This window comes from Hesperophylax consimilis, chromosome 10 (genome assembly GCF_061612785.1).
Source record: "Hesperophylax consimilis isolate HC1 chromosome 10, BYU_Hcon_1.0, whole genome shotgun sequence".
Lineage (NCBI taxonomy): Eukaryota > Metazoa > Arthropoda > Insecta > Trichoptera > Limnephilidae > Hesperophylax > Hesperophylax consimilis.
The window spans coordinates 9,816,324-9,844,315 of NC_142845.1; the positions used below are offsets into that span (position 1 = coordinate 9,816,324).

The following is a 27,992-nucleotide window of genomic DNA, read 5'->3' on the forward strand; positions in this document are numbered from 1 at the left end:
TAAATTAATTCGTTGTAATATTAGTCATTTTTCTCCGTGTGTAATACAATGAAACATTATTATCAACAAAACATCATTTAATTTTTTCAATATAAGAAGCTATAAAAATATATTTATATCTACAAGAATGTGAGACATAAATAAAAACATGAACAGCCTGATTAATAAAAAAATACTCTCCAACCGTTAAACGGTGCGTTAAACCTTGAATAAAGACTGGGAAAGCTCATATTCGATTTGATACTAATAAAAATGTTTTAATTGGGCTCCAAAAGAACTGGCAACGTTGCTTTTTGGTGGACTGTTTCCCGTCAAGAAAAAGTGAGATGATTTCTGATATATTATTTTATGCCAGTTTCCATATTAGTAAAGGTTTCACATGCGATCCTTTATCAAATGAATAAAATTTAATTTTTTACTATAGATAAAATTATGTTTTTAGAAGACAAGGTTTTTATGCAAAGCACAAAGGGTAACAAATAAGCAATAATTATTAGCCTGAAACAGAAATATAAATTGAAAAAATCTTCCGAGGAAAATATGCAGTGGACGGGAATTGAACCGTACTTTCTGATTGCCGGTCAGGTGCACATAACCACTGTGCTACGTCAGATTATTTTTAACCGACAAATAATTCAATAAATAATAGTATTTTATTCAACAATTATTGCATTTTGAGTTTTTTTTTCACATTAATTTCACAGTTTAAGTAGTAAATAAGCTGCACAGTGGACACATTTGTAATCTTGATGTTCTGGAACGTAATACCTTTTATGTCCCCAAAAACTTCACCAGATTTAAGTACTACAGGCTTTCTATTTTTCCAAGAGGCAGGACCAACCCCCCAATGATCATACCTCTGGGAGAATGACTACGCTTTTAAATCACATTTTTCAGTCAAACCTCAGTGAATTCAAGATGTTAATTACAACATTTTTTTAACACGAGGCTTCATCGCAACTGATATAATTAATGTACTAGTTTGTAGGTTTTTAACTGTAAATGTTAAGAAATGGTAGTAAAGAATATAATACGATAATAAGTGTCTCGTTTACCAAATTGCTTACTAATAAATAAATTCATAAAAATAAATTGTATTAAATATACTTAATTACATTTGAATTTCTAAAATGAAGTTTTGTACTTAAATGAAAGGCCCCGATTAAGCTTACATTTGCATCACGAAACATGTCTACAAGTCACTTCTTGTAATATAATTTTTTATTCTATGGGTGACGACAATACACAGTAGATACATACAGGGTTTTCCAATAAGAGGTGTTATTTTGATATTCAATCGTAAAATATCAATGGTTTCGTTGCTTGTGTGGCACGTAGCGCCGTTTTGTTGAAAGTAAACGATGTCCAGATCAATACTATCTAATTCCAGCCATGAAAAATTATTAATAATCTCTCAACAGCGTAATCCAATCACCGTAACGGTTGTTCCAGCCTCATTTTCGAAAAATTAAGGTCCAATGACTCTGCTGGACCATAAACCACTCCAAACAGTTACACGTTGAGGATAGAGAGGCTTTTCAACAATAATTTTTGGGTTTTCCGAGCCCAAAATGTGACAATTTTGCTTGTTGACGAAGCCACCGAGGTGGAAATGGGCCTCATCACTCAAGATGATTTGCATTTGATTCACTCAAGTGAATTTTAATCATTTCAATGCGTTGTTGAAGCGTGTATCGTTCCATTTTTATTAATGGCGTAGTTTCTACTTGTGAAATGTCAAACAATGACAGTTTCAAAAGTAACATCTACCGAAATAGCGGGCTATTTAAAATAACACCTCTTATTGGAAAACCCTGTACAATTTTTATTTAAAAATTTTTATTTTCAAAAATTTGTATGTTTTGTTAAATACAACATTAGTGAAAAGCTATATTTAACCCCTTTTGACTAAACAAATACGAAAAATGGTGATGAAAACCGTTCATTCCCGATATGCAAAACATAATCTTCAAGACCGGTCCACAATTTGGCCATCTGCCGCAGAATCCAATCGAAGAAGAAAAAAAGTGTGGTTTCATTTCCATTTTCCACAGATTAGGGACGAGGGTAGAACTTTCCGGCGTCAATGCTAAATTACACAGGCGAGAATTTTACTTACCACAAAAACGGATGGAATTACACTTGGAAGAAATTACACGTAGAGAGAATAAGTTACACCTACCAAAATTATTACCAATACACATAAAAAAAATTGTAATATTTTGTTTGTAATATGAGTTTTTAAGTGAGCGCTAAATAATTTTCACTTTGGAAAAATAAGGTAAGGTTATTTTTTTTGACATTTTCGATACCTATAATGAAAAGTAAAAAGTTTTACCTCCACATATAAATTCTTCCTTATTTAATTTCGTCAGTTTCGTAATTCTATCCCCAGGCCTATTGCATATTCAGAAGGTCAGACTATTTCCACTTTGCAATACAATCCAAATAAACAAAACATTTCTGAACGTATCCGAAAACTGAAAACTTTTTTTGAAAGGTGGTAAAATACGCTATCAAGTTTTACTATTTGAAATAAATTTATAATAATGTATACAGTTTTAATTCAAACATAAAAAAAGTTTTAAAAATGGCTCGCCTCATATTTTCAAATAAAATTAAAGAAACTGAGAAAAAAAAACGCACACACTTTTTATTAGATAAATGTACTATAAACGTTTTTTTTTTCGTTTTGTGTAAAAATACACAAAGCTTCATGTATACTTTTCAATTCGCTATCGGAAACTTTGCTTTCATAGGGGCAATTTTTTTGGATTTGAATATAAAACGTAGTGTTAAAACGAGGAGCTCGGACAACTGGGAAAACTTCAAAATCTATAGAAACAGGTATACCACTCAATTAAAAAGTGTAAAAAATGAATACTACAGAATTAAAATAGAGGAAGAAAGGGGAGATCAGAAGAAAATGTGGAAAACAATAAAATCGTTACTGAAAAATGAAAATAACAGTATTGCATATGAAGACATAATATTCCCCCCTGGAACAGATGGGTTAAATATAGCCAATAAATTCAACAATTATTTTATAAAAAGTATTGAAAATATTAACGAGAGTATTCCGAAAATTGTTTATAATGTTCATGATGAAATTGAAGAAAGAAATATAGAATTGGAAATTAAAAAAATAACAAAGGAGGAATTAAAAGTAATTCTGAAACAAATGAAATCAAAACCCAGTCCTGATGGAATAACAATACAATTAATAATTCAATCATTACCAATCATTGAGAATTACTTACTTAATTTTATAAATGAATCTATCACCTTAGGAAAGTTCCCTCAATCATGGAAAATATCAAGAGTCATCCCAATACCGAAAATAAAAAATACAAAAAAATGTGAAGAATATAGACCAGTGAACACGCTCCCTAAGTATGAACAAATACTTGAACATATAATAAAAAAAACAACTTGTTGATTTTATAGAAAAATGGAATATATTATGTGAAGAACAGTGTGGATTTAGAAATAACCAATCTTGTAAAATGGCTCTCAATCTAGTTCTGGAGGACTGGAAACAAGACTCAGATAAAAATAAATATGTGATCGCAGTTTTCCTGGACTTTCAGAGAGCTTTTGAAACGATAGATAGAGATATAATTATTAAAAAACTATCTAAAAATGGAATAAAAGGAAAGGCATTGAAATGGTTCAAGGATTATTTAAGTAATAGATATCAAACCACAAAAGTGGGTGAGACAATATCCGAACCAGTAAAGATTACATTAGGAGTACCACAAGGGTCGGTTCTCGGACCTATTCTTTTTATAATGTACATTAATGATATGGTGAAAGTATTGAAACATTGTAAAATAAGATTATTTGCAGACGACGCACTGATTTATATAACAGGAGAAGATTATGAACTCATAATGAACCATCTCAATGAAGACCTACATAATATATCAATATGGCTGAAGAAAAATAAACTTAAATTGAATGTAAACAAAACAAAATTCATGAACATTGGAAAACGAGTAACGCAAACAAAAAAAGACATATTGATAGACGGTGAAGTATTGAAAGAAGTATTTGAAATGAAATATTTGGGGGTAATAATTGACTCCAAATTAACTTTTGCTCAAAATACAAAACAAATTATTAAAAAGATTGCCAAAAAAATCTCACTGTTGGGAAGAATAAGAAGATTCCTTAACACAGTTTCCAGTAAAAATGTGTACAACGCAATTATTGTACCACACATAAATTACTGTAGCAGCATTCTATTCTTATCCAACGACGGTTTAATGAAACAAATGACAATTCTACAAAATAGAGCAATGAGAACCATATTGAAGAAAAATAGATACACAAAAATTAAGAACATGTTGAAGGAGTTAAATATCTTGTCATTTAAACAAATTATTTACTTTAATACCATATTTTTAATCTACAAGATAATCAATGGTCATACGTCTAGTGAATTCCTGAGAAAAATTGATAAATTGCAGAACAAACACACACATGAGACAAGGAAAAGAAATGAATTGAGACTCCCCTTCAGGAAAAAAAACACAGAGTCAAAAGTCATTGATGTACGGAGCGTTGAAGATATTTGGAGAGCTACCAGAAGAAATAAAATCAGAAGAAAACATAAAAACATTTAAAATTAAATTAAGAAAATATGTGATTGATTCATTTTAAATGTGTTACCATAATTATATGTATATAAGGATTGTATTAGGACATAGATAACTATGTACCTACTTAAAATACCACAATAAACAATAAACAATAAACAATAAGTGTTTGCCAAGGAGGCCTAGGAGTTTTTTAGGAGGAGCTTTTTGCCTAAGAGTGTATGCCTTGACCGAGTTGTTTGGCGGTCCGTCCTCTCTGCCTATCCCTGCGGGGAAACGGCGTGATGGTTAGTTAGTTAGTTAGTTACGTAGTATTTATTATATTATAAAATTATTAATATTATATATATACTTCTCAAAAGTAGTGTTTTCTCTTTCTAAAATTGTTTAGATAATATTTCTCAAAATTATGGAAAAGGAGGTAGGAACAACGATTTTTATCAGACCTATATGATCTGTTCCAAAAGCGAATTAATACTTACGTGAATTTCATGCCTTTTAGACAAATAAAAACGTGAGAAAAAGGTTGCACAAAGCTGCCAATAATAATAAAGTTCACAAAATAACACATAATGTAGTGAATTTGGAACTGGCATTAACCGCCGACCATGCAAATTCCTGTATTATAGTTCCGGGTCAGTAGTTACAGCGACATAATACAAACCAGCATTAGAGTGCATTTGAGAGTTTGGTAAAATTGTGGTTTTGTAACACAAGTTCATTTCGGTGGCAATCGGCAGCGATGATATTATATAGTTAACCTTGTGTTTACCACTGTGAATTTAACAATATTATATTTATAAAATACCAGTTGTTGATTTTATTTTATTGCCACTTAGATCTTCTAACCACCTGAAAAATTTCCTTGCGATGAAAGGCAAGTGCTCAAAATGATGTGTCATGCATTTGATATGATTTGACATTTATTTTTTATTGTATATTTGAAACATAAAAAATATAAGTAACGTTGTAGACCAAATAATGTATTCATAGATATTGGATATGTGCATGACATGTAGTAATATGACAAATACAATGTACGTCGGGGATGAGCTGCAATACAAGCGTCAATAAATTATGGCACATTAAACATTAGTTTCTAACTAGACAGTGCCTGTTTGAAGAAACTAATCATGACATTAATTTTTGTTGTTTAATACGTAGAATCAATTTTTTTTTTAAATGTGTATATATATTAAATTAATTTATTTGTATTACTAATACACAAAAGGCGAAGAGAAAGAAAAAAAGGAAAAGAAAATTAAATTTAACAGAAAATAATTAAAAGCGAAGATACAACTTGGCGCGCGTAATAAATTTTCAGATGACATTTTTTTTAATATTTCCGAATCTGTCCTGCCTAAATCTAATTAACATTTTGCTTTTTTTTGGAACGAAGGATGATAATTCTTTTATCACGTTTTCAGTTGTTGTTCGATAAAGAAAATAAAACAGTCGTGTCACAAAAAGTCGAATTGATATTCGAAGTCCAACGTTCAGTTAATAAGGTTCCATGATAACTCAACACAGTGACAATTCAACACACTTTTAAAAAATGATATAAAGTCATTAGAAACGATGAAAATTTTTTTTTGACCTAACCTAACCTAACCTACTTAGCCAAGTTAATAAAATTTTTGTTTCATCACTTTCCATGACTTTATATAACTTTTTAAAGATGTGATGAACTATCATTGTGATGATTTATCCGGTCACCGTAGAATTCAGACAAGTTATAAAGGAGGTACCTTCCATATCATAATATTTGAAAAGAAAATTATTTTATAAATACTTCATACTTTTAAATTTGAAAATGAAAAATTTGCCAAGAATTAAAACTATCCCGTGATTTTTGCGGATCGGCGCTAGTGATATTATAATCATAACCAAAGAGGACAAAATTATCGAAAATAAAATGTTGTATTTAATAATATTTCGATGTATAGCACCGTGTTTGTGCAAAATCATCTCAAATGCGCTGTACAAATATATGTATAATACATTCCTATAATAATATGTGTTATTATTAACTATAGACTAGTCAAACTATTTAATTCATGGCTAACAGACTGCATCTACCGGTTCGTCGATCACTACTATAAAGTCATGTGTACAATGCATTTGATTGATGAACGTGATGCTCGAATGTATATATATATATATGTTATTATTCTTATTTATTTATATTTTGTACAGGCAGATAATACACAGTACTATACTACTTACCTGGTAGGTCACTTGAGATTTACACTGTTTATTGTTTATTAGAGAAATTAAGATACGGTTCTCACGCACAGGACATAATTGGACTTTCCGTTCATATTCGTCCCTCGGTATAAGACAGGTCTGAGATCTATAGCGTTTAATTGCAGTAGGTACTTTTTCTAGTTTATTGTATTAGTTTGTCAAACAGTGGTGTACTAACTCCGCCTAAAATAATCATAAGGAGATTTTACATAGTGCACATCATTTTCTATCTTGCTTCACTATTTATTATTTAAAATCTCTCTTCTGGTTGCTTTACGAAATAAAAATAGAGTTTTAATTTTCAATCCACTCTCTTCACATTCTCTCTTTTTATTGTGATATTTTTTAACGTATTTTTGAAATATCCAAATCTTGAAACCAAATTACAGAGTTATAAAAATTACTCTTGAAATCATCATTTTACGTAGAAAAATTGTTCAGTTGGTGCAAAAAAATCTGATCTTAAGTTGTGAGTAGTTAATTTAATTTCTTAAAAACCTCTATTTGTCCGATCGTTGCACATTTCTTTTTACAATTAAAAAGTTAAAATGTGAAATTAGTTTCGAAAAAAAGTATACTTTGCGGTTTCCTGTAATAACATCCAACTCTACAGCACCTGAAAGTAAGCATTTCAGTATTTAGATGCGACATTGTATTCTTCTTAATATACGATTCTGTAAATTAACTTTGTACTTCACTAAGCAACAAAGCAACATTCATCAATAATGGGATCCCTTGGGGCGTGAAACAAGCGCATGGTAACATGCTCACCTCGTGTCACACTACCTGCGCTCATATCATGCGAGACAAAATGAAATAATATATCATTCTCACCCTGCGCAATATTGGATAAATTAATTCACAATCAATACAGGTTTAGCAGTATACTTGGAAAAGTAAAAGGCAATAGTGTATTCCTTCATTTAAACTAGACATCTATCTCCAAGGTCAGATTTTCGCTAAGCTAGGTGGCAATTGTAAATATATACTCGTATGTAGCTCTATGATGGCAATATAGTTTGTTTTGCCTCGCAAAATACAAACAAGGGATCTTTTGAGATGTCGCACAAAGCAAAAGCCGTTAACAAACGAAAGATTGTGTATTATGTGAATACTGTCCAAGAGTTCAAACTACTCGGAGCCAGTGGGACTATGGCGTATGCACTCTGGGCATGTTATGAAACTGAAAGTGGGAGGGTAAGGAGATTGTGAAGAGGTAGAGATAGTTTGCGAATTACCTTAATATTTAGATCTGTAATATTTAGATCTGAATAGAAGAGAAATTAGGAATGCCCACTTACCGTTTCTGTTATTTTTCCGCTTTTCTCAATTGCGCTGGTTTAAATAAAATGCACTTTATTTACCACCATAAACTCGTGAGCTCATGATAGCATTTCAGTATCGACACGGTCGAACAGGGAGGGGCTTCGTAATCAGACAGAGTTTGGGCGTTGACAGGATCACTTGTGATTTTTAACTGAACTGCCCGCACGTTCTAGTCGGCACAGGGAGGTGGAAATTAGGTAGGTGGACAACAATAATATTTATCAAGGAAATCAAAAGGAAAGGTGTAAAGCATTACGATGCTAGGTACCAACGCCATAGAAAATGTCTATTGTCCTTACTCCTCAGGCTAATTTATTCGGTTTTGAGAACAAACAGATGTTACCAAACGGTGTTAGAAAGAAAAAAACACCATCTGATAATTATTAATGTCCTAGCGTCTGGACGATGTAGGCCCTCTGATTGGTCAAATTAAAATTGTCTGTTTCGGGTAAATTCAGCTAACTTGAAAATTAAGACACGATTTCATACTAAAATAGGATCGCCTCATAATAATACGAGATTTCTTCAAAAGCATCGTTTCTGCTCATATAATTTTTGGAAAATATCGAAGAAAATATGTTTTAAAAAGTTCATAATCTATTGGATTAATTAAATTACAATGAAAATTATCCACAGTTACGTGATTATGTTTGACGTTTATAAAAAAATCACGCGTTCCTTCAATGGCCGATACGCACAGCTATAGATGGCCGACAGAGCGCACCTCTGGCGCTTTAAAAACGAACCAAATGAATGGCGTGAATATTTAAAAATGCAGCTCACAATATTTGACTACTGACGATTAACAAGCGTTTAATAATAAGATTTCTTCTGGAAACTTATCACTTTGTAATGGCATTTTTCATTATTATTTATATTGTTTTTGTTTATTAATTATATCTGATTTTATATTTTCATGTTTTCTAATTTCTAAAATTTCTAAATTATTTATTTGCGATGCTTTATATCCTGAGTGAAGTATTTTAAGACCTGATTTTTTTTATCGAAAGTGTGATCATTATTCAAAAGATGATTAGCAAACTCAGATTCACTATTTCCATTTAGAGCCCTGCGATATTCTTTAGTTCTGACTTCAAAGTTTCTATTGGTTCTACCTTTGTAAAAGAAATTACAATCATCCCAATTGAGTTTTTAAACTCCTGATTTTTTTGTTTGAATTTCGCTATCTTTATTATTAAGAATATATTTCTTCATTGTTATTAGTGTAAAACGCCAGTTGAATACTACCAGGATTGTTTTTATATATAATTTTAGAAGTATCGTTATCCACAAACAGAATTCTACGCCATTGTTTATTTCTATCTTTAGAAAGACCGTTTGAAGAGAATTTTTTTATTTAGTATTTCAACTATCAATTTATTAGAATAACCGTTATTAAATGCTATTTGTCTTATGAATATATTGTTTTATGGTTATATGCTATTTGTTTTTTTCAGGTCTTAAAATACTTCACTATAAATAATTTTGAAATTTAGAAATTAGGAAACATGTTAATATAAAAGCAGATATAACTAACAAGATTTTTTTATAAACTCTCTTATAAATATTTTCCCACTCAACTGGTCTTTCCCGTCTAACGATATTGTAATTCCTAATTATTATAAACCCAGCCTACTCTTACCCCTCCCCCTCCTTCCACTTCTTCTTTCCCAATTGCAATCTATATTTAATTTTTGACTTCGGTGTATACACAATAAAATGTAAACATTAAATTTATTTATTTATTGGACAATTTGCATAGCGCCGCTTTTGTGAGATATCCCCTCAGGGGCGCTTTATTGTAATAATCTTCCTTTATATATAGATATTTACTCTCCTGATGATGTTGTATATATAATCTAACTTTAAACTTTATTAGATACAGTAACAGTTGTAGGTAAAGAATTACCACCAATTGGAGTAAAATTAACACCTTTTAATTAAACCGACTGCTAATCTCATCGCACAATTACCCTCCTTTTATTCATAAACACGGGTACAATTAATCAATATGTAATAATCTATTATTAAGTCAAATTTGTTATAACTATCTTTAATTGTGACAAACTAAACGATTTGGATTCAACTTATAGACATTGACGGTTGTAACACATATTTAAGCACTGCAAGACTCCTATGAGCTAATTATATTAGGTACGATAACAGTTAATATCAGTTGTAGACATGTAGTCAATAATAGTGTTTCATTTGAAATAATCCATCACAAATACGTAAAATTTCATTTATTCAAACAACTGTCATTCTTATTATGCGTAAATTTAGAATGTTATTATTAATTAACTCCTTCCTGTTCCGTGTTTTAACAATATATACTCACCCTCTCTTTGTGAATGTCCTAATATCTATCTATTAAATGTAACTGTTGTTAATATCACTTAAAATGGGCGAAGCTCAACGAAGAGCCGCCCGCAGGGCCTAGCAGAAAAAAACCCGCGGAGCGGGTTTTTAACTGCTAGTACTTAATAACTACATGTAGAAGTTAACCACAGACTTATATAAATTTACACCTCTATAAAACCAAAGGTACCGACAACAAATTGAGAAAAAATTATGAAATTTGTGATTTTTTTATTCGACAAAAAAGAGGTGGCGAAAATGTTTTTTAATAAATTTGTCTAGTAAAATATGTGTTTTCTTTTCGTTTTCGGTAATTTAAGTTAAGTTTTTAGACGAAAAAACGTAAGGTGAGCCAATTTGAAAACTTTTGACGTTTGATTTCACTCATAAAATATTTCAATAGTAAAATATAAAAGCGTGTTTAATTTATTTCAAAAACAGTTTTTTTTGTTGTTTTCAGATACATTCAGAAATATCCTATTTAGGTATTTGGATTTATTCAGCATCTTTATAAAAAATAACGGTCAATTTGCCAAAGGCCTGAAGGGTTAATTATCTTCAAAGCATCTCAAATATTTCTAAGCGATAAAAAATTTAAATCAGAAACACATGATTTTACACCTTTTTAATTTTTATTTATATCGTTGATTTGGTGGATATAAACAGATAACCTGTTGTTGTGTTATTTATATTTTCTGTTCCTTATAATTATAAATTATTCCTTTATTATTATATTGTATTTAAATATAATAAGTACGAAGCTGCGGCGTTAAATTGTCTCCAAATATAAAATCAGATTATTCTCTCAGTATCGCCCTGTTATTTTTCCCCAATGTTGAGTGTGCCGGGTTTCTTCTTTCTTCGGTCTGTAAAATTTTTTTGCTGATCAGTCAGATACGATTTTTTAATGATTTGTTTTTTTTTTCACAGGTTTCACGATGTACACGACCTGCGTAATTTGGTTGGCGTTCGTTCCTCTCTATTTTGGAACTGGCAACCACGTTCCTCTGCGAATCACCAGCATGTCCGTCACCATTTCTCTCAGCGCCAGTGTCACCGTCGCCTGCCTCTTCTCCCCAAAGGTAAATTCCATCTCGTCGTTCACTTTACTTTGACAACATCCGTTAATTTACTGTTTTTACCCGGTTCAGTTAACCTCTGTCTGCTTAATCTCCCCCAAGGTAAGCGCAGTTGTATTACATATAAGTCGATCAACGAGAGTTGAGGCGAGCCATGGACATCCAAATTGATAGACTAGCCCATCAGGGAAAGAGGAACAATTTAAGTTGCAAGGAGCGGGAAGGAGGAAATGTTCTAATGTACCCACTTAGAACATTGTCCCTTTCCCGCTCATAGCAATTCAAGTTGCGATGAGCGGGAAGGGGGCAATATTCTAATGTACCCACTTAGAACATTACCCCCTTCCTGTTCATTGCAATTCAAGTTGCGAGGAGCGGGAAGGAGGCAATGTTCTAATATACCCACTTAGAACATTGCCAATGTTCTAATGTACCCACTTGAATATGATAGCTTATCAAGCAAGTGATTGAACATATTAGCAGATATTAGCGGGAAGATAAAAATGAATACATTTTAATTCATAAAAATCACAATATTTGGATGGCTATCGCTCGATTGGACAAAAACAATATTATATTATTTACATGGCTTTGTTATGATAAATGAGTACCGCAAGGTATTATTATCGAAAAATATTGGTTTGTCAATGTACTTAACGAGCCAAGATATCCTTTATCCAGAAATCCTTTTATTATCGCAACTCACGTGCGTGTAGTTCTTCAAACACTTTCCACATAAAAGGGATTCGGATATCTACTTATCGTTTCGTCAATTCAAACAATGTTTAATACCTTCCTTATAAGATCATTTTCTTTGAAGAATATCCGTCGGATCGGCGATAAAGCCTCTTCCACCGGGAATATAGTTTACCCTCAAACATTTTGGGTCCTTAGTATGAATATTTAAAGGTCGTTGGGTAGAAGATCAGCAAGATTTAGCTTTTGGAGAGATGAAAAGAAATTGACGGTAAAGACAATTTGCTTACATCGTGGCGGTAACATTTTTCACCCTGAAAAGTCTTCTTTGTATTTACATATCAAACAGGAAAATGGCTTTGTTGAAGCTTCTTTAGAAATATTGTAAAAAGTACTCGAGAGCAGAAAAAGAGAATATGTGGAGAAAAAAATAAAATTCGTTTCACCTAACAAGCCCGGCCAATATTACTGTAGGATTAAAAACTTTATTCCACGGAAGTGGGGAATTTCATATCAAAAGTGTTTACAATTAGGTGAGGGTAATAAACTCCATCCTTCTGAGTCACCATGAAAACCTGTTTTATTTAACATATATTTATATTTATGAAGACAATATTTATAGGTTTTCATGATGACCCAGCTTGTAGTATTTTAGCTTTGGTTCCTTAGAACGGGCAATCTGCTTAGCTAGAAACTAATATCGATCTAAAATTCACAATAACACTTGTACTTAATTTTAATATACTCATACAGTTATTGCAATATTATTATTTTGTCATATTTGCTATAAAAATGTATCTAATGAAATGTAATAAATAAAAAAAATAAAGTTTTAACTCTTTTGGTACCAGTTTTCAAAAATTCATTAACTCTTTCGAAATAAAAAAAAGAAGAAAAATTAATTTACTAATTCTTTTTTTTATTTTTTTATAGGTACTTCCGATTTTATGTCCGGGTTAAATTTTCCTCATAGGAAAAATTAAACCCTTCCTCTCACTTTTCCACAAATGATCATCTAGTCTATCAACACTATGCAAGTGCATTATATAAGCAAAATAAATACAAAACAATACAAGAACAACCCGTCAAGTCACCGGAGATCAAATGGGAAAATAATTCACCGACTCCAGATATTTTCATATCAGAGGGTTCGGTTCGGTAGAACTTCTAACAGGGCCTATAAAACCTACTGATCCCTCAACATAAATATTTTAAAAAATTTTCGTTATCCTACATGTATTCAAAATGACCGACTTTTGCATCTTTATACATAAATTTTTTGATAGATCTAATACGCCTAAATTTGTAATGAGAGCTAGGTATAATGCCAGTAGCCGAAATAACAAATGGTTATATTTTTATAGTCTGAGAATGCCAAATTCTTTTTATTTCATTTCCTAAATTTCCTATTTTCTTATGTTTTCATTAGCAGATTTTTTAATATTACAGGAATTTGGAATAATATATATAGAATCTGATACTATTTATTAATGTCTTTATTATTACATACATAATTTGAAACACATGTTTTTTAATAAAAAAAGGTGCCTCAAATTCTGTATCTTCTGAAAATCGTTAATAATTTCGAAGCATTTCGATACAATTATTATTATATATACATTTCAATTTATAATTGCGTAATTTTAAAACTCCTTCCATTCATTGATTGTTTCTATTAGTTTAATTATTGTTATTAAAAATAATTAATTTATCAAATAAACCATTTATAACGCAACGACCAAATAAATACCTTATAATGGTGGAAAATAAAATTTTAACCATTTTCGGCCTCCGTGATTGACTGGTAAGGACTTTAACTATCAAGCTGTAAGGGTTCAAATACCGGCGTGGCAAGTAAAATTTATTTGATTTATTAGTTTTATTTCACAAATTACTCATTTAAAAAAAATCATTGATTCGCGGCACGTTGCGAGTGGAATACACTCTAAGTATCGCCCTGGTGTAAGACCATCATTCAGAATTAAGCGATGTTTGTAATGGCTTCGTATGTTTGGTGACCAGATCTGAATAGCCAGGTACTCCCCCACCTTCCTCTTCCCCATATTTTTCCCCTTCCCACTACCTTCAGCCTCACATTTTTTTTCAAATTGGGATGCCATAGTCTCACTGGCTCCAGATTTGGAGCTGTTGGAACTCTTGTACGAGCTTTTACAAACATGTTATATGTATAATAATTTAGTGGAACATTATTCAAGATGTATAATTTGTTAAAGAAATTATAAAATTGAACACACCGAAAAGAATAATTCAGTTCAGTTCAGTTTCAGTGCCGGCAACCCGGGCGTTTATTTAATTTCATGGTTGTTTACATTGTTTTCTTTTCTTTTACCCGCCTCACTAGACAAAGTCTGTTCCGAGGCGGGTAAATCACATATTATATTTGTTCCAAAAGAAATGTATGTATTTAAAAAAAATATATATATATATGTATGTAAAAAGACAAAAAGATACAATTATGTGGTGGTATATTAAATATTTACATACATACTTTATTTATTTTTTTATTTTTTATTTTTTTTATTTTTATTTTTTTTATTAGTTACATTCCATGAGAAGATTGCCTATGTAACATAGATAAAAGTAAATTAAATTTTGTGACAATTGAATATAGATATAGCGGTTACATGATAATTAGTATTGCATGAAAGCTAGCATTGATTGTTATTTATGAGGTGTGTAATTATAGCCTTCTAGCAACTAAATCCAATGAAACTCGGTGCGTCTATTATTTATTGGTTGAATGGAATATTATTTATTTATTTATACTGGGTTTTCACAGATGTTCTTACGTGAGAACTATCCAGTTACAGCAACTCAGTTAAAAACATATAAGTTAGTAGTATGTATCTATCACTCAGTTTATGGTTGAACGATATCTACAATTCAATGGAAGGAGAGTAAAATTAATTGATTTTTACCTACAGAGCAACTTTATAATTTATCCCAAGTGCGGTTAAGTACAGCGTTCGATAATTACTTTCTTTTAACTCAGGTAACGTCTTCAGACATGCCCTTCACACCGAAAATTATACTCACTGTTGTTGTTTACATTACATTAGCAAAGTATATTTCTCACTGGCATTAATATTATTTACTATATCAAACATTGTAACACATAAATATATCAATGACCGATACATCATATGGTTAACATTCGGACGCTAGATTGTAAGTTCCGTTCATGAGTTAATGATAGTCAGAAAGTATCGAGAATATAAACCTTACAAGAGTTAGTACTGAAGCTAGTGTATTTTTATTTATTTCTGTTCATAAGTAGGAAAAATAACACTTTAAGTGTCCCAATAGGAAATTATTGTTTTATGGCAGTAAAATTGTCAATATTGCTTCATAAATAAACTTATTAAAACTCTCAGATAGAAGACTTGTTTTCAACTTGATTTTTATTTATAAAATTGTTAATGGTATTATAGACAGCCCTGATTTATTAAGTCTAATTACCTTCCATATACCTATAAAACAAGTCGATCCAAAACTCTTTTTAATTGCAATAAAAATATCAGGACTGAGTCATTTAGATACTCGCTTGTACCTAGATATCATGCAGTTGGCGATGTTTTCTCAGAAATTATAGATGCAGTGTTAAACTGCACAGAATATAGTTACAAGAAGGTTATAATAACATACCTCAGTAATAATAACAATTAAGTTTAGCATAATACCATTCTTCTGTATGGGTTCTGTATAAGTTTAAATGCAAATTTTAATATTGATTACTGTTTCACTGAATTTTTATGTTCATATTATCTAATGTTTGTTAAAGCTTTTATGGTCAAATAAGAAATAAATAAATAAATAAATTTACAATATAGGTACACCACAATAAAAAGCCAACACAATGGCAAATTAATACACGAGGTTTAAAAATTATCAGTTCATTTTATTTTTGGAATAACTTGGTCAGTAAAACCTCAAATTGAAATATTTAATCATTATAGAATGCAGTCAATAAAAAATTCTTAAAGAAAATGAAGATTATTTTGGTAGCTAGTTCTTAGTTGAAGTAGATACATTTAAATATGACCGAAAAGGATAGGGTCCAATTAGCTCAGTGATTGAGCAAATCCCTGGCAAGGGTAAGGCCCTAGGTTTAGTTGCTAGATATGACCGAATCTTTTTCTGACTTTTCTGTTTCACAAATTATTGTCGATTTTTTTTTGAGAAATGTTTCGAAGGCCCATCAACAAATTAAAGATCATATTACGGTTTTGTTCATATTTAGGTACTCTTTATTCATTTTTATTACTTAGTTAAAACGTAGTACCTACCTACATAATTTATAACCAATTGTAAATAAAAAGGACATGAAAAAAATCTATTATGATTTATGTCACTCTCGTATTGAATATAGAATTATAGGATGGGAATCTGCTGTATCTGAGTATATACGTAACCTGAAAACAATTCAAAAAGGAATCATGAAGACCATACTGAAAGTACCCATAAGAAAGCCTTCGATTGAAATTTTCAATAGTTTTGATGTACCAAATGTACAACAAATATATGCTAAAAATATACTATGGAAACTATTCAAATATACTGAATCCTCTACAATACCGCGAATTCATCAAACAAGGTCAAATCTTAATTACAAAACATATTCCCGGTCATAAAACCAAATTCGAACAAAAAAAAATATATATTTTGCGAAGAAACTCCACAACATCCTCCCCCCTGATATAAAGCGAATAGAAAATTTGAATGATTGCAAATCGTGAATAAAATTCAGGCTGAAAGAGATTAATGACAAAAAAAACGTCATAGAAAATTAATAAATCTGAAATCAATCACATTAGTTCGCCTCAGCACAGCTTACCCCAGTGAAGAGGACTAAGAAATACAATTTACCATACAAATACTTAATATCATATTTTGTATGTACAATGTTTAAATATTCAATATTATAAAAAAAATACAAAAAAAAACACCAAGAGTTTACCCAGATACGTATTTAAAAAAATATATATTAGAAAAGTTAGTTTTATGAATAATTAAAAAATATATGTTATCAATCTATCTTAGTATTCAAGTAAATTGTTTATTTTAGAACTAAATGTACACATACAATCAAGATATAATTAAATAGGTAGAGCAGTTTACTTGCTTGTATTGTATTTGACATTTTTTAGAATTTTGATTAAATAATAAAGAAATATTTCTCTCTCATTTCTTCACAATTCTTAAAGACAATCACTTACCAATTTACGACAAATGCTTGGCCATATTTTTCTCAAATAACATGTAAAGTGTTGTGTAATTTAGGACCTGATGAAAACAGTTTTTGCCCGAGAAAATTTTTGTTTATCATTTATACAATTGGATTTCTCCGTGAATGCTTTTTCATGAGCCTGTTTGATAGATGGGAAGATGTAACGTAATTTATGTGTACATATATTATTATTTTTTCTATTGTATAATTAACTAATGTCCAGAATGAGCTATTCTTTAAAAAGTGCATTACATTTACTTCACAAGATTACATTTAATATCAGAATTATAAAATAAAATTATTTTCCGTTACTCTTGCAAATGATTTAAAGCACATCAAAATGCCATGAGTAAAAAATAAATGGAAATAAAAAATTACTTTTCATTTTTTTTAAATTAAAATGAAACTTTAAATTTACAGTATTCTTTACTAACTAGAAACAAGTGTTGTAAGAAGACTAGTGTGCCTCAAATATATGTACTGCTCTATGACTAAGCGACACGCGAGTTGTCCACAGAAAAAAACGTTACTGTTGCTCTGAAAATTGAACTTTGCTCTAGCGGAATAAAAAATAAATGTATGTCAATTTTTTTAAGCTTTATAAATAGTTATTTATAATTTGGCTGTCTACAAGTTCTTAAACTATTTACTTAACATCACATTAATTAAAACTTTTCGTGTGTTCTCCAATAAATTACCCAAAATTCTTAAGATAGCATGACATCGAATTGAATTTTGATTATTTTTTTAGTTGGGTGCTTGCCATTTTCTAAAACTCACTTTTCGCATGAATTTTTAACTTTGAAAATTTTTCAATAAAGTGACGTATATACTCGTTAGAAAATAAGTAATATTTGTAGTTATGGCCAAAATAGCATAGTACGTTTTAAAAAAATATGGAAAAATCTTTGTAAACTAACCGTTTTTGCATATAAAAATTAGATAAAATTTTTAAAAAATGTTTACCTAAGTGAAATGTCAAAAAAATTAATTAGGTACCTCTTTGACAAAATAAACACAATACTGATGAACTGAAAACAAATTTTATAAAATCAAATTATTAAGTCGATCTGCTCCAATCCCCTTTGAAATTTCAATCAAAACGGTATGTGATGTTTTGAATTGATTCTGTAAAAACAATATGTAAACATATGTAATAATATCTGATGGTCTGATGCTCTGTAGGAAACCCGCTTGCACAGCGCGGGTGTAAACTTTGCACCCTAAATCTTAAGTTTAGAATTACGGAATTCATTATTTTGTTCGTGTAATATCACTATAAAACAATACATGATTATTACTACAATGGTGGAAGCCAGAGATTACACTCACCTAGTGGGCACATTAGTATTTTGAGTGGAAATCTTTAAAAGCAACACGGTAATAGGTAAACTTGTCGAATTCGGTTGCATTAAAAATGTGGTTCTCTTTAAAAAAACAACAATTAATTTGAACTTAAATATTTAATGGAGACAATTTGTACCGTATTCTATTACCTACACGGAATGGACTGTAAACCAAATCAACAAGGATGCGAAAATATGAAGCATATTCAATTGGGTTTGAAAATCATGGGAAATGTGGAATGATGGAAACAGCCTATCCCGAATTCCCATGAATCCCTGCAGTATGGCTCTCGACGAACTGGCACTGTACATAGGGTGAAAATTTCCTCCAAAACGAGATGATAATTTGCAAACAGAGCACAAAGCATGTGAATATACGACTCCAATTCACGACGACACAACGATTGCACCTGCTTGCGACACGACACGAATGGGAATGTAATTGACTTGCGACAATTTACAGTGCCACAAAATCATCTTCTTCTTTCCAATGTGGGTAAAATTCTTTTAAGGAAGGAAATGGATAGTAGGTATGATAGTATATGATGGGAAATGATAGTTAGTATTATCCCAAACTGTTTCAATACAAAACACAACTATTTAAGTCAGGGTATAAGTAAACATGTACAAAATATTTTTTTATGGTGTGCATTTTATGGGTTTTGCATATTTTAATAATTTTTGCGCATTTCCTAAAATCAAACTAAACTTTCATTGAGAAAAAAATGGAACTATAATACATTTTCTACCGTCTCCCGTCCAATAAATAGCTATTTCTTGTATTATCATTTCTCTTCCCTCCCCGTTATTTAAAAATAAAACAGGTGTAGTTTTTGCCAGTTTTCCTTGTTTTTTATTCACATTTATGTCACGCTTTTGCGCTTTGTCAAAAATAAACTGCCTGTCGAAACAGTATGTTCGTCACGCATCTTATTATTAAGTGATATAAAAAATCAACTTTATCTTTGAAAACGGCGCGCGGTTGGGTGTTTCCGCTCTCAAAACTTTTTTTTTCAGCTTTCATGTTTCAGCCGTCAAAATCGGAAATTGTTTTTATTTTATTACTGTTTGCATAATAAGCACGAAACAAGTTGTTTCACGTTAGCAAATGATTTAAGTAACACCGCGTTATTAATGCCTTTAGTTTGGTATTCCGTGTTTCAATTTAAGAAATGGTAATAATCATGTAAACTTAAGGAAACGATGTCACTGTAGTCTGTATTAATATTTCTCTTTGAAAATTTTCACCAGATTTATTCAATCTGGCATTAGTTTTTAAAAGCAGTTTTTGATACGTTATCAAATTGGGAAATAGCTAAAAAATATGGAAATACTATATAAATAAAAATGTAAATGTTCGTTCGTTCAAAATCTTAAGTCTCTGAAAGTTTTTCACCCATTGCTTTGAATTTTTTACACAACTTAACATTCGAATACGCATTTGTATATATCTAAATTATATAGATGTCACCTGTAACAGTTAAAAACATTTTTTTAAATACAGCGCCAGCTGTTGGATATAAAAGAAAAACGCGCTATTGTTTCTCTATCTGTAAAGACAGACTGAGCATAGCAACGCGTGGCGGGGTACATTTAGTAAATAATAATAATAAATCCTACGAATATCTTGTTGTTGTTTTTCTTAGCCCTGTTCATGCGAGTAATAAAATGTGATAATAATATTATAATAGTTAGGGTTTTTGTTATTGTGGTCTTCTTGAAATAATAATGGATTGTGATTTCAATAATAGAAGTCTGTTCCCAAATACATGTTCGCCTACCGTTTACAAAAAATTGCAATTAAAATATTTTTTTATTTCAAATTACTGTAAACCTCACAAACGGCTGAATTTGGTTACAAATACAAAAATAATGAATTATTTATCATCCGAAAATTATTATCATATAATATTATTTACAGTCAGTGTACCTAACAATTTGACGTTTGGTTTCCAAATGTTGTAGACAGTTACAGGAAATAGTTACGAGAGTATAAATATTTATATGATATATTTATAAATATATACAAGATGAAAATAAGAGGGAAAGTTGGCTATATTGAATGACGGGTGGTCAATGATGACTATATCATGAAATAATTAGATAATTATATTTATATGACAGTCAAATACTTTTTACACAACACTTTTAATCAATAATAATTACAATAGTTTATTCAAGAATGTTATCATATTTTGAAATAACAAAAACAATCTGACAAATAATTAGAAAAACAAATTAGACACAATAACAATACGGGCACAAAAAATGCTGAAAAGAAGTGAAGAATATTAAACACAAAAACCTATGCAAGCAGCGGTTTATGGAGGGTATTTGACCATATCCCGTCTTCAGAGGGCCATCAGGGGGAAGGATCACCATATAAGGTGACGCGTGACAGGTGACGGATGACGTGTGACGTGTGACGTGTAACGTGTGACGTGTGATGTGCGACTTGTGACGTGTGAAGTGTGACGTGTGACGTGTGACGTGTGAAGTGTGACGTGTGACGTGTGACGTGTGACGTGTGACGTGTGACGTGTGACGTGTGACGTGTGACGTGTGACGTGTGACGTGTGACGTGTGACGTATGATTGCACGTGACCAAGGCATGTTTTACGCTATATTGCGTTATCGATTTGATGGTGTATCGTCTATGATTTGTAGTCGTAGGGATACTTGATTAATGGAGGATATGGGCAACTAATAACAGTTTCAAATTGAAAAAAATTCTATTATATCTTCCGAAACAACTCTTTTCTTAAGTTTTTTCCATAGTTTATGGTGACAAACACGATCAAACCCTTTGCTTAGATTTAGAAAGCGGGTATAGATTGGAGTTTTCCTTAGTTTATAATAGCTTTTATGTTAGTTTTTTTAAGGAATATATTGCCATAGATGTTGACGGTGCAGATTTAAATCCGAACTAGTTATCCCGTCTTAAGATGGTCTGTTACGACCGTCGATATTTTTTTTTTCAAATAATGTTGACACACGGCTGTCGAAAGTGAAATTGGTCGGTAGTTATTGATCATGGATAGATCAAGTTTTGTTGATTTAATTATTAGAATAATTATCGTCTATGTCATTTCATTCGGGATGAATCTATAACGCACAATATTTGAAAATAGTTTTGCTAGGATAATATGAATCGCTGGTCTAGCATACTTAATGTGCTCAAAAGGTATTAAGTCGTGTCCTGTGACTTTTTCTGTTGCCATTTCTGTTGCAGCTCTTTCGACCAAACGTGGAGTAATGCTGTTAGTGGAAATATTACGTTCGGTTTTCAAACTAAAATTTATATTGAGATATTTTTCTGCAGCTTCTTAAGTTTCAACAGAGAGAAAGTTACCAAATTATTTGGCAATATTTTCCTTTCCTCTTACTCATAATATTTAACATGTTTCAAAGCAATGGCGAATGATTCCAGCCACTAAGCTACGTGACGGCTATGCTCTCATTTGATGCTCGTCATTTTGACCAACGTTAACTATTCTGGATCGACAGCATCACACATATAAGATATACTTAAGGTGCTTACATTGATAATAAACTAATTCATTTTGTTCGTAGCTCTACATAATACTGATACGGCCGGAGCGCAACGTGCGGCAGTCCATGATGCCCGTGCGCTATTCGGCCATCAACAAGTCGTCAGGGACAGCCAACTCCGGCGTGGGCAGCATGATGGCCGCCGTGGTGGTCACCGCTGCCACTTGCAACCAGAAGGAGAAGTTGGGCAACAAGATGCAGCCCTCGCCCGACCCCGGTAAGCAAACCAGGGTGACATGTGACGTGTGACTTGTGATGTGTGACGTGTGTCGTGTGACGTATGACAAGTGACGTGTGAGGTGTGATGTTGTTTTTTTGTTGGGTTTTGGAATTGTGTGCATTGCTTCTAAACCAATATATGTAATTTTCAAATCGCCTGAATTCAGATTTTGTTATTAAAATAACATAACTCTCTGGAATAAGTTGGTGATTAAAATTGACACTTGATATGGAACAACACAGAACAGTGACAAACAGACTATTAATGTAAAAAAAGAACAAACCTAAATTCACCTAACCTAACCTATTCTGTAATTTTCTTTTTTGTCTGTTCTTTTTTATCTGTTTACCTAAATTTTTCAAATCGAACTACTTTAAACTTGTTTATATTAACATTTTTAAAATGTGGAGTAAACATTTGATAATTTTGCGACAAATCGAATCATTTTCCATGCAATTATCCCATAATGATTTTATACCAAAGCTTGGAGCGGATTGTGGTAAGGTATTAAAATTGTGGAAGTTTCTAATTAGCATTTGAATTTTCCAACGTATACCACATCTGCTTTTGCCTTTGTCGAACAAATGGGTGGGAAATTAAAACTACCGTACAAAACCTACTTAAGCACTTTGCTTAGACGTAACTTGGGTTAGAATATTGATCTTATTATATTAAAATTAAATCAATAATTATTATTTTTTTGTTTAGATTTGGAGCTCGAGAAGAAAAAAGTCAAAGTTGAAGACAGAGGATCACAAACTGATACAATAAGTAACTATATAGGAAATCAAGTAATTGGAAATAATCTACCGATGCTAACATCTTTGCCTTTGATTAATTCAAACGATCTCCAAACGATAGCGAGACATCAGCGCAGGAACTCCTTTCTGTCTCCAGAGTTTCCTACACCGCAGACTCTGATTTCCAGAACAACAAATGGAAATATGTGTGCAGCTGTTACCAAAGTAGCTCAAGCGGTTGCAGTATCGCCTCCTCTTACATCTCCCGTCCTTATACCGGGGGAAAGGAACACCGTCGAAGGGAATAATATAATACCAGGAGAGAAGAGAAACCAAGGGGATAGAAATACAATAGGAACAAAGAGAATACTTGGAGAAAGGAATGTATCAGAGCCAATGAAAACTGTATCTTTTGTGGACGACGAGGAATATAAAGCCACTCCTGTATGCGACACGATGCTGTCAAATAAATCAAACACGGTAGTGAACAATAATTCAGACGACAAATCGCAAATAGAGACAGAAAATTTAGTTAGTAAAACGTCTGTCTTTCCCAACTCACCGCAGGTCCTAGGGAATAGCATGAATAATGTATTAGTCAACCCACCTAACCCCGCTTGTACGATAATTAATGGGCCAGCTCTCCCTACAAATATAACAGACTCCACGATCAGGGATATTGCGTTATAGCAAAAGACTGCACGTCTCTCCGGGAAGCTGCGCGCTGGTAAAGGGAACACTAACACTGCTACGAGTAACTCGACACAAGCTTCGAAGACTTTAACTACTAAAATTAAAAAGAGATTACCTGTTGTTGTTTAAACTGTTTAAACTCGTTGATATTTCTGAAAAACGGTCGTCCCTATACAGCAACGATTGAACTATAAAAAATGTTAAAAAAAAAAACAATTTTAACCAATCCCACAAAATACATAAAGTAACATGTTGACAAATTCTGTATTAACGTATTTTATTTTAGTTCATTACTCTTTGATACCTTGATACGTAATAAAATACCTTGATAAATTAACAAATGACGAATAATTGCAATATCAGATTTATTTTTGTCATACGAACTTTGTAGTGAAATAGCAAACCAAAATGTAATGTTTTGACTTATTCCCAATCAGGTAACGATTTTTTAAATCGTTCTTTCATTATATATTTGTCATTGGTAGTTATTCTGTACTTTTGGTATGGCTACGGTGATTTTATTCTATTTCCACCTTTATTATGAAATCTTTTAATCTTTAACTCAAAGAATTCATGGAGCACTCGTTAAAAGCAGTCTTTAGAAAGTTTTTCTTTTAAATATGTTTTTTTAAAATTATTTTATGGAGTTTGTTGAAGAGTAGGTAGTTTATTGTTGTGATATAATGAAAATTTTAAATAATTTTACATCTTAATAATTTTATTATGTGTCTGTGATCTTGATATATTTATGAATGCGATAGTTTATTGGTGGCATCGTTTCATGTTGATATTTCATGTAAAAAATATTAAATAAAGTTGATGTTTTTTATGAAGCTCGTCGTATACTTTTGAATGTGAAATTATATTAAAAAAAAACATTTAATACAGTTGATGTTTTTATGCAGACTCGTCGTATACTTTTGAATGTGTCACTATATAAAAAATTAATCTTTGTTAAATACAATATTCCGATTCTTAGATATCCATAAGTACTATACAGGGAAAGATTATTCGTAAGATGAATTAAATGCATGCTACCATAATATATTATGATCTTATGTGTTTTCATTTATAAATAATAATAAAATAAATTATAAAAATATATCCGTAAACAAATAGTTCTCTAAGGGTAAGAATAAGCTGAGTAAAAATGGCTTTCAATAGGTATTTTTTTCATTGTGACGAATTTAAAATGGATTACTATAAACTATTAATAACTTTATTCTGTAACCATAATAGTTGTAATCTACGTAATATTCAATAAATTGATGTAACGAATTCACTCTTCGTGTTTATTACAATACTTTTTTCAAGTATAGTTAAGATATCATTCTGATTTTTTTTTAAACTGTATGTACCTATCTATTTATATTATTATAACATCGATAAGTAAATGTATAATTTTTTCATGACAAATCGAATAAAATTTAAATATCAGTAAATTTACGTTTTTATTAATTCACCTTTGTTTTTTTCCATAAAAATCTAACGCCGTTTAAATATCATGACTGGAAATCCTCAATCTAAAATTTTAATCTTAATTATTGAAAATATTTCAGAATAAAGATATTTTTCTTTTTTTTTAAATTTATTGTATTATTAATTCTTTATCTTTAGAATCTCACATAAAAATGAGATCTTTTTTTATATCATATTATAATATTAATTGAATAATGCAGTATCAATGATAACCTCTCATCTGTACACCTCACCAAAATTTAAACATTTCATATAAAAAGAAATTAAATTTTATTTCTTTTAATATTAATATGTATAGTATTTATTATTAAATTAAATAATCCTTGTTTATTCTTAATTTTTTTTTTTAAATATTTAGATTCGTATTTATTACATTCTTATACCTACCATATGTATATTAAGCACCTATGTTTTAAATTTAACATTATTTTATACAAAATATACTAATTATGGTTCAGAATTATTGTATGCGTCACAACGAGCCCTTGTGATACTTACGATGTCGTTATATAATATGTATATTGAAATGTATATTAATATGGTTTTTAATATATTTATAATTTACATATTACCAATTAACAAGTAGTATATTAAGTAAAAAAACATTTTTTGTTAAAATATATAAATATAAATATTAAAAAAGTTAAAATATATACCATTTTGGTAATTAAATTGTGTGTAGATAAATTTTGTTGTTTGTATTATAGGACAATGTATAATAATAATCATGTTATTTATATCATAATCCAAGTTTAACCTTTCTGTATGTTAAGTTATATAATATTACGAAAAACCAAATATAATAAAAACTATGAATTAAGAAATTGTTTTTAATTGATTGTGAAGCATTTTAAATTGGTAAATAGTTGCAAATTATTATTATATACTCATTATTGTAACTAGACTACTGATAATATATATTATTAATATAAATATGCGGTCCTGTCTTTCTCGGAATTATAAAATTCAATACATCCAAGGTAAGTAGCGAACTCCTCCAAGGTATGGCCCCATTTACTGAAAAAAAGAAATAAGTATGTATGTGAAGTAAAAAAAAATGAAAAAACTTCACCGTAAGTTTTTAATCATCAAGCTTTTCCAAGAAAGTTTACTTTAAAAAGTTAATTTCGTTATTCATTATGTCGTTGCACTTTAAAGTACGTTATGTAATATATATTAACAGAGTGTTTGGGATTGGGATTAATGATTCTACATGTAGTAAAAATAAAGACCGGTTGGTGGCCGAGTTAACATCGCGTTTGGGTCCCACCCAGGAGTAGTGTGTTCAATTCCTCGGCTGGCTAAGTCCTCCATCACAACACAAGCAACATTTTCAGCTTACTGTGGTGGTAGTAGGAGATTTTCAATTATTGTCAGGTTATTTGTAACCGGAAAATGTATGTCTTTCTTTTTAAAAAAAAAAATAAAAATAAAATAAAACGACAAATAATTTTGGTTTCGAATTTCCACATAATTTCCGAAACATTAATGTTTTTTCATCGAAGTATATTTATTATTCTATACAAACAAATCATCCAAGATTCTTTCAACAAGACACTATGTATTAAAGGCTTAAGTTAATTAAATAATTTATAGATTTTTCTTAATTTTCTTGATGTAACGATAGTGAAAATAATCGATTGTGAAATATATGTTCGTTTATTAGAATTCATTGCTCTGTGTAATGGAATGAACTTCCGATTGATATAATATATTATCTGATTTTATGGTTTAGTCTTTGACCAAAGCTAATCATTTTCAGACTAACTACAGCTATTAACTCATAATCTAGTTTCATCAAGTTTGCCTCTATTCCTGTATCCAGTTGAAATGTTTTTTTTTAAATAGATGCAAATTCGGAGCATTAAGGTTAAACTTAAAATAATTCATAATCAACTCTTTCATTGATGGGGCTAATTTAATTATTTCTGAAAAGAAAAATTGAATTCTTTCAAGAAAGTCATACAAATAAAATATTGGATTGAATCATTGATACAATATTTATATAGACAAAACCTTTTACCCATATTCGTATTGCGGATGAACGGGCGCAAACAAATGATTTATTTTAATATTTTAAAGCATAACTTGCAAAAAGGGTTTCTTACTAAAATAATTTTGAAAAACGCCATCTATGAACGCGTAGGTTGTAATGATTTTAATGTTTTCCCTATGTATCTATCGGGTATATATTTTGGTAAATCTCCTCTCCCGCGCAAAACGAATCGCTGATTCTACCTTCTCACTTCGTGAAAAGTAATGATTTCTCCCGTCTGATTTGCAACTTCTCGAGGTACATCAACCCTTTATGTCAAATATGTCACGTTGTGTCAATTTTTTGTTTCGACAGTGATTAATTCATTGAAGGATCCTTTTAATTGGTTGAGGTAACTTTGGTTCTTTTTAG

At 30.7% G+C, this 27,992-nt stretch overlaps 1 protein-coding gene across 2 annotated transcripts in view; it reads left to right on the forward strand.

The window, feature by feature from the left end:
* Positions 1 to 24,529, forward strand: part of LOC149420254 (metabotropic glutamate receptor 2-like) — a 710,206-nt gene extending 685,677 nt beyond the window's left edge. For both annotated transcript variants that reach the window (XM_089636555.1, XM_089636554.1), the window contains 3 exons: positions 11,463 to 11,614; positions 22,475 to 22,670; positions 23,382 to 24,529. In XM_089636555.1, coding sequence (XP_089492681.1) covers positions 11,463 to 11,614; positions 22,475 to 22,670; positions 23,382 to 24,103 — 1,070 coding nt within the window. In that variant the 3' untranslated portion in view covers positions 24,104 to 24,529. The remainder of the gene's footprint in view (positions 1 to 11,462; positions 11,615 to 22,474; positions 22,671 to 23,381) is intronic.
* Positions 24,530 to 27,992: the final 3,463 nt, after the last annotated feature.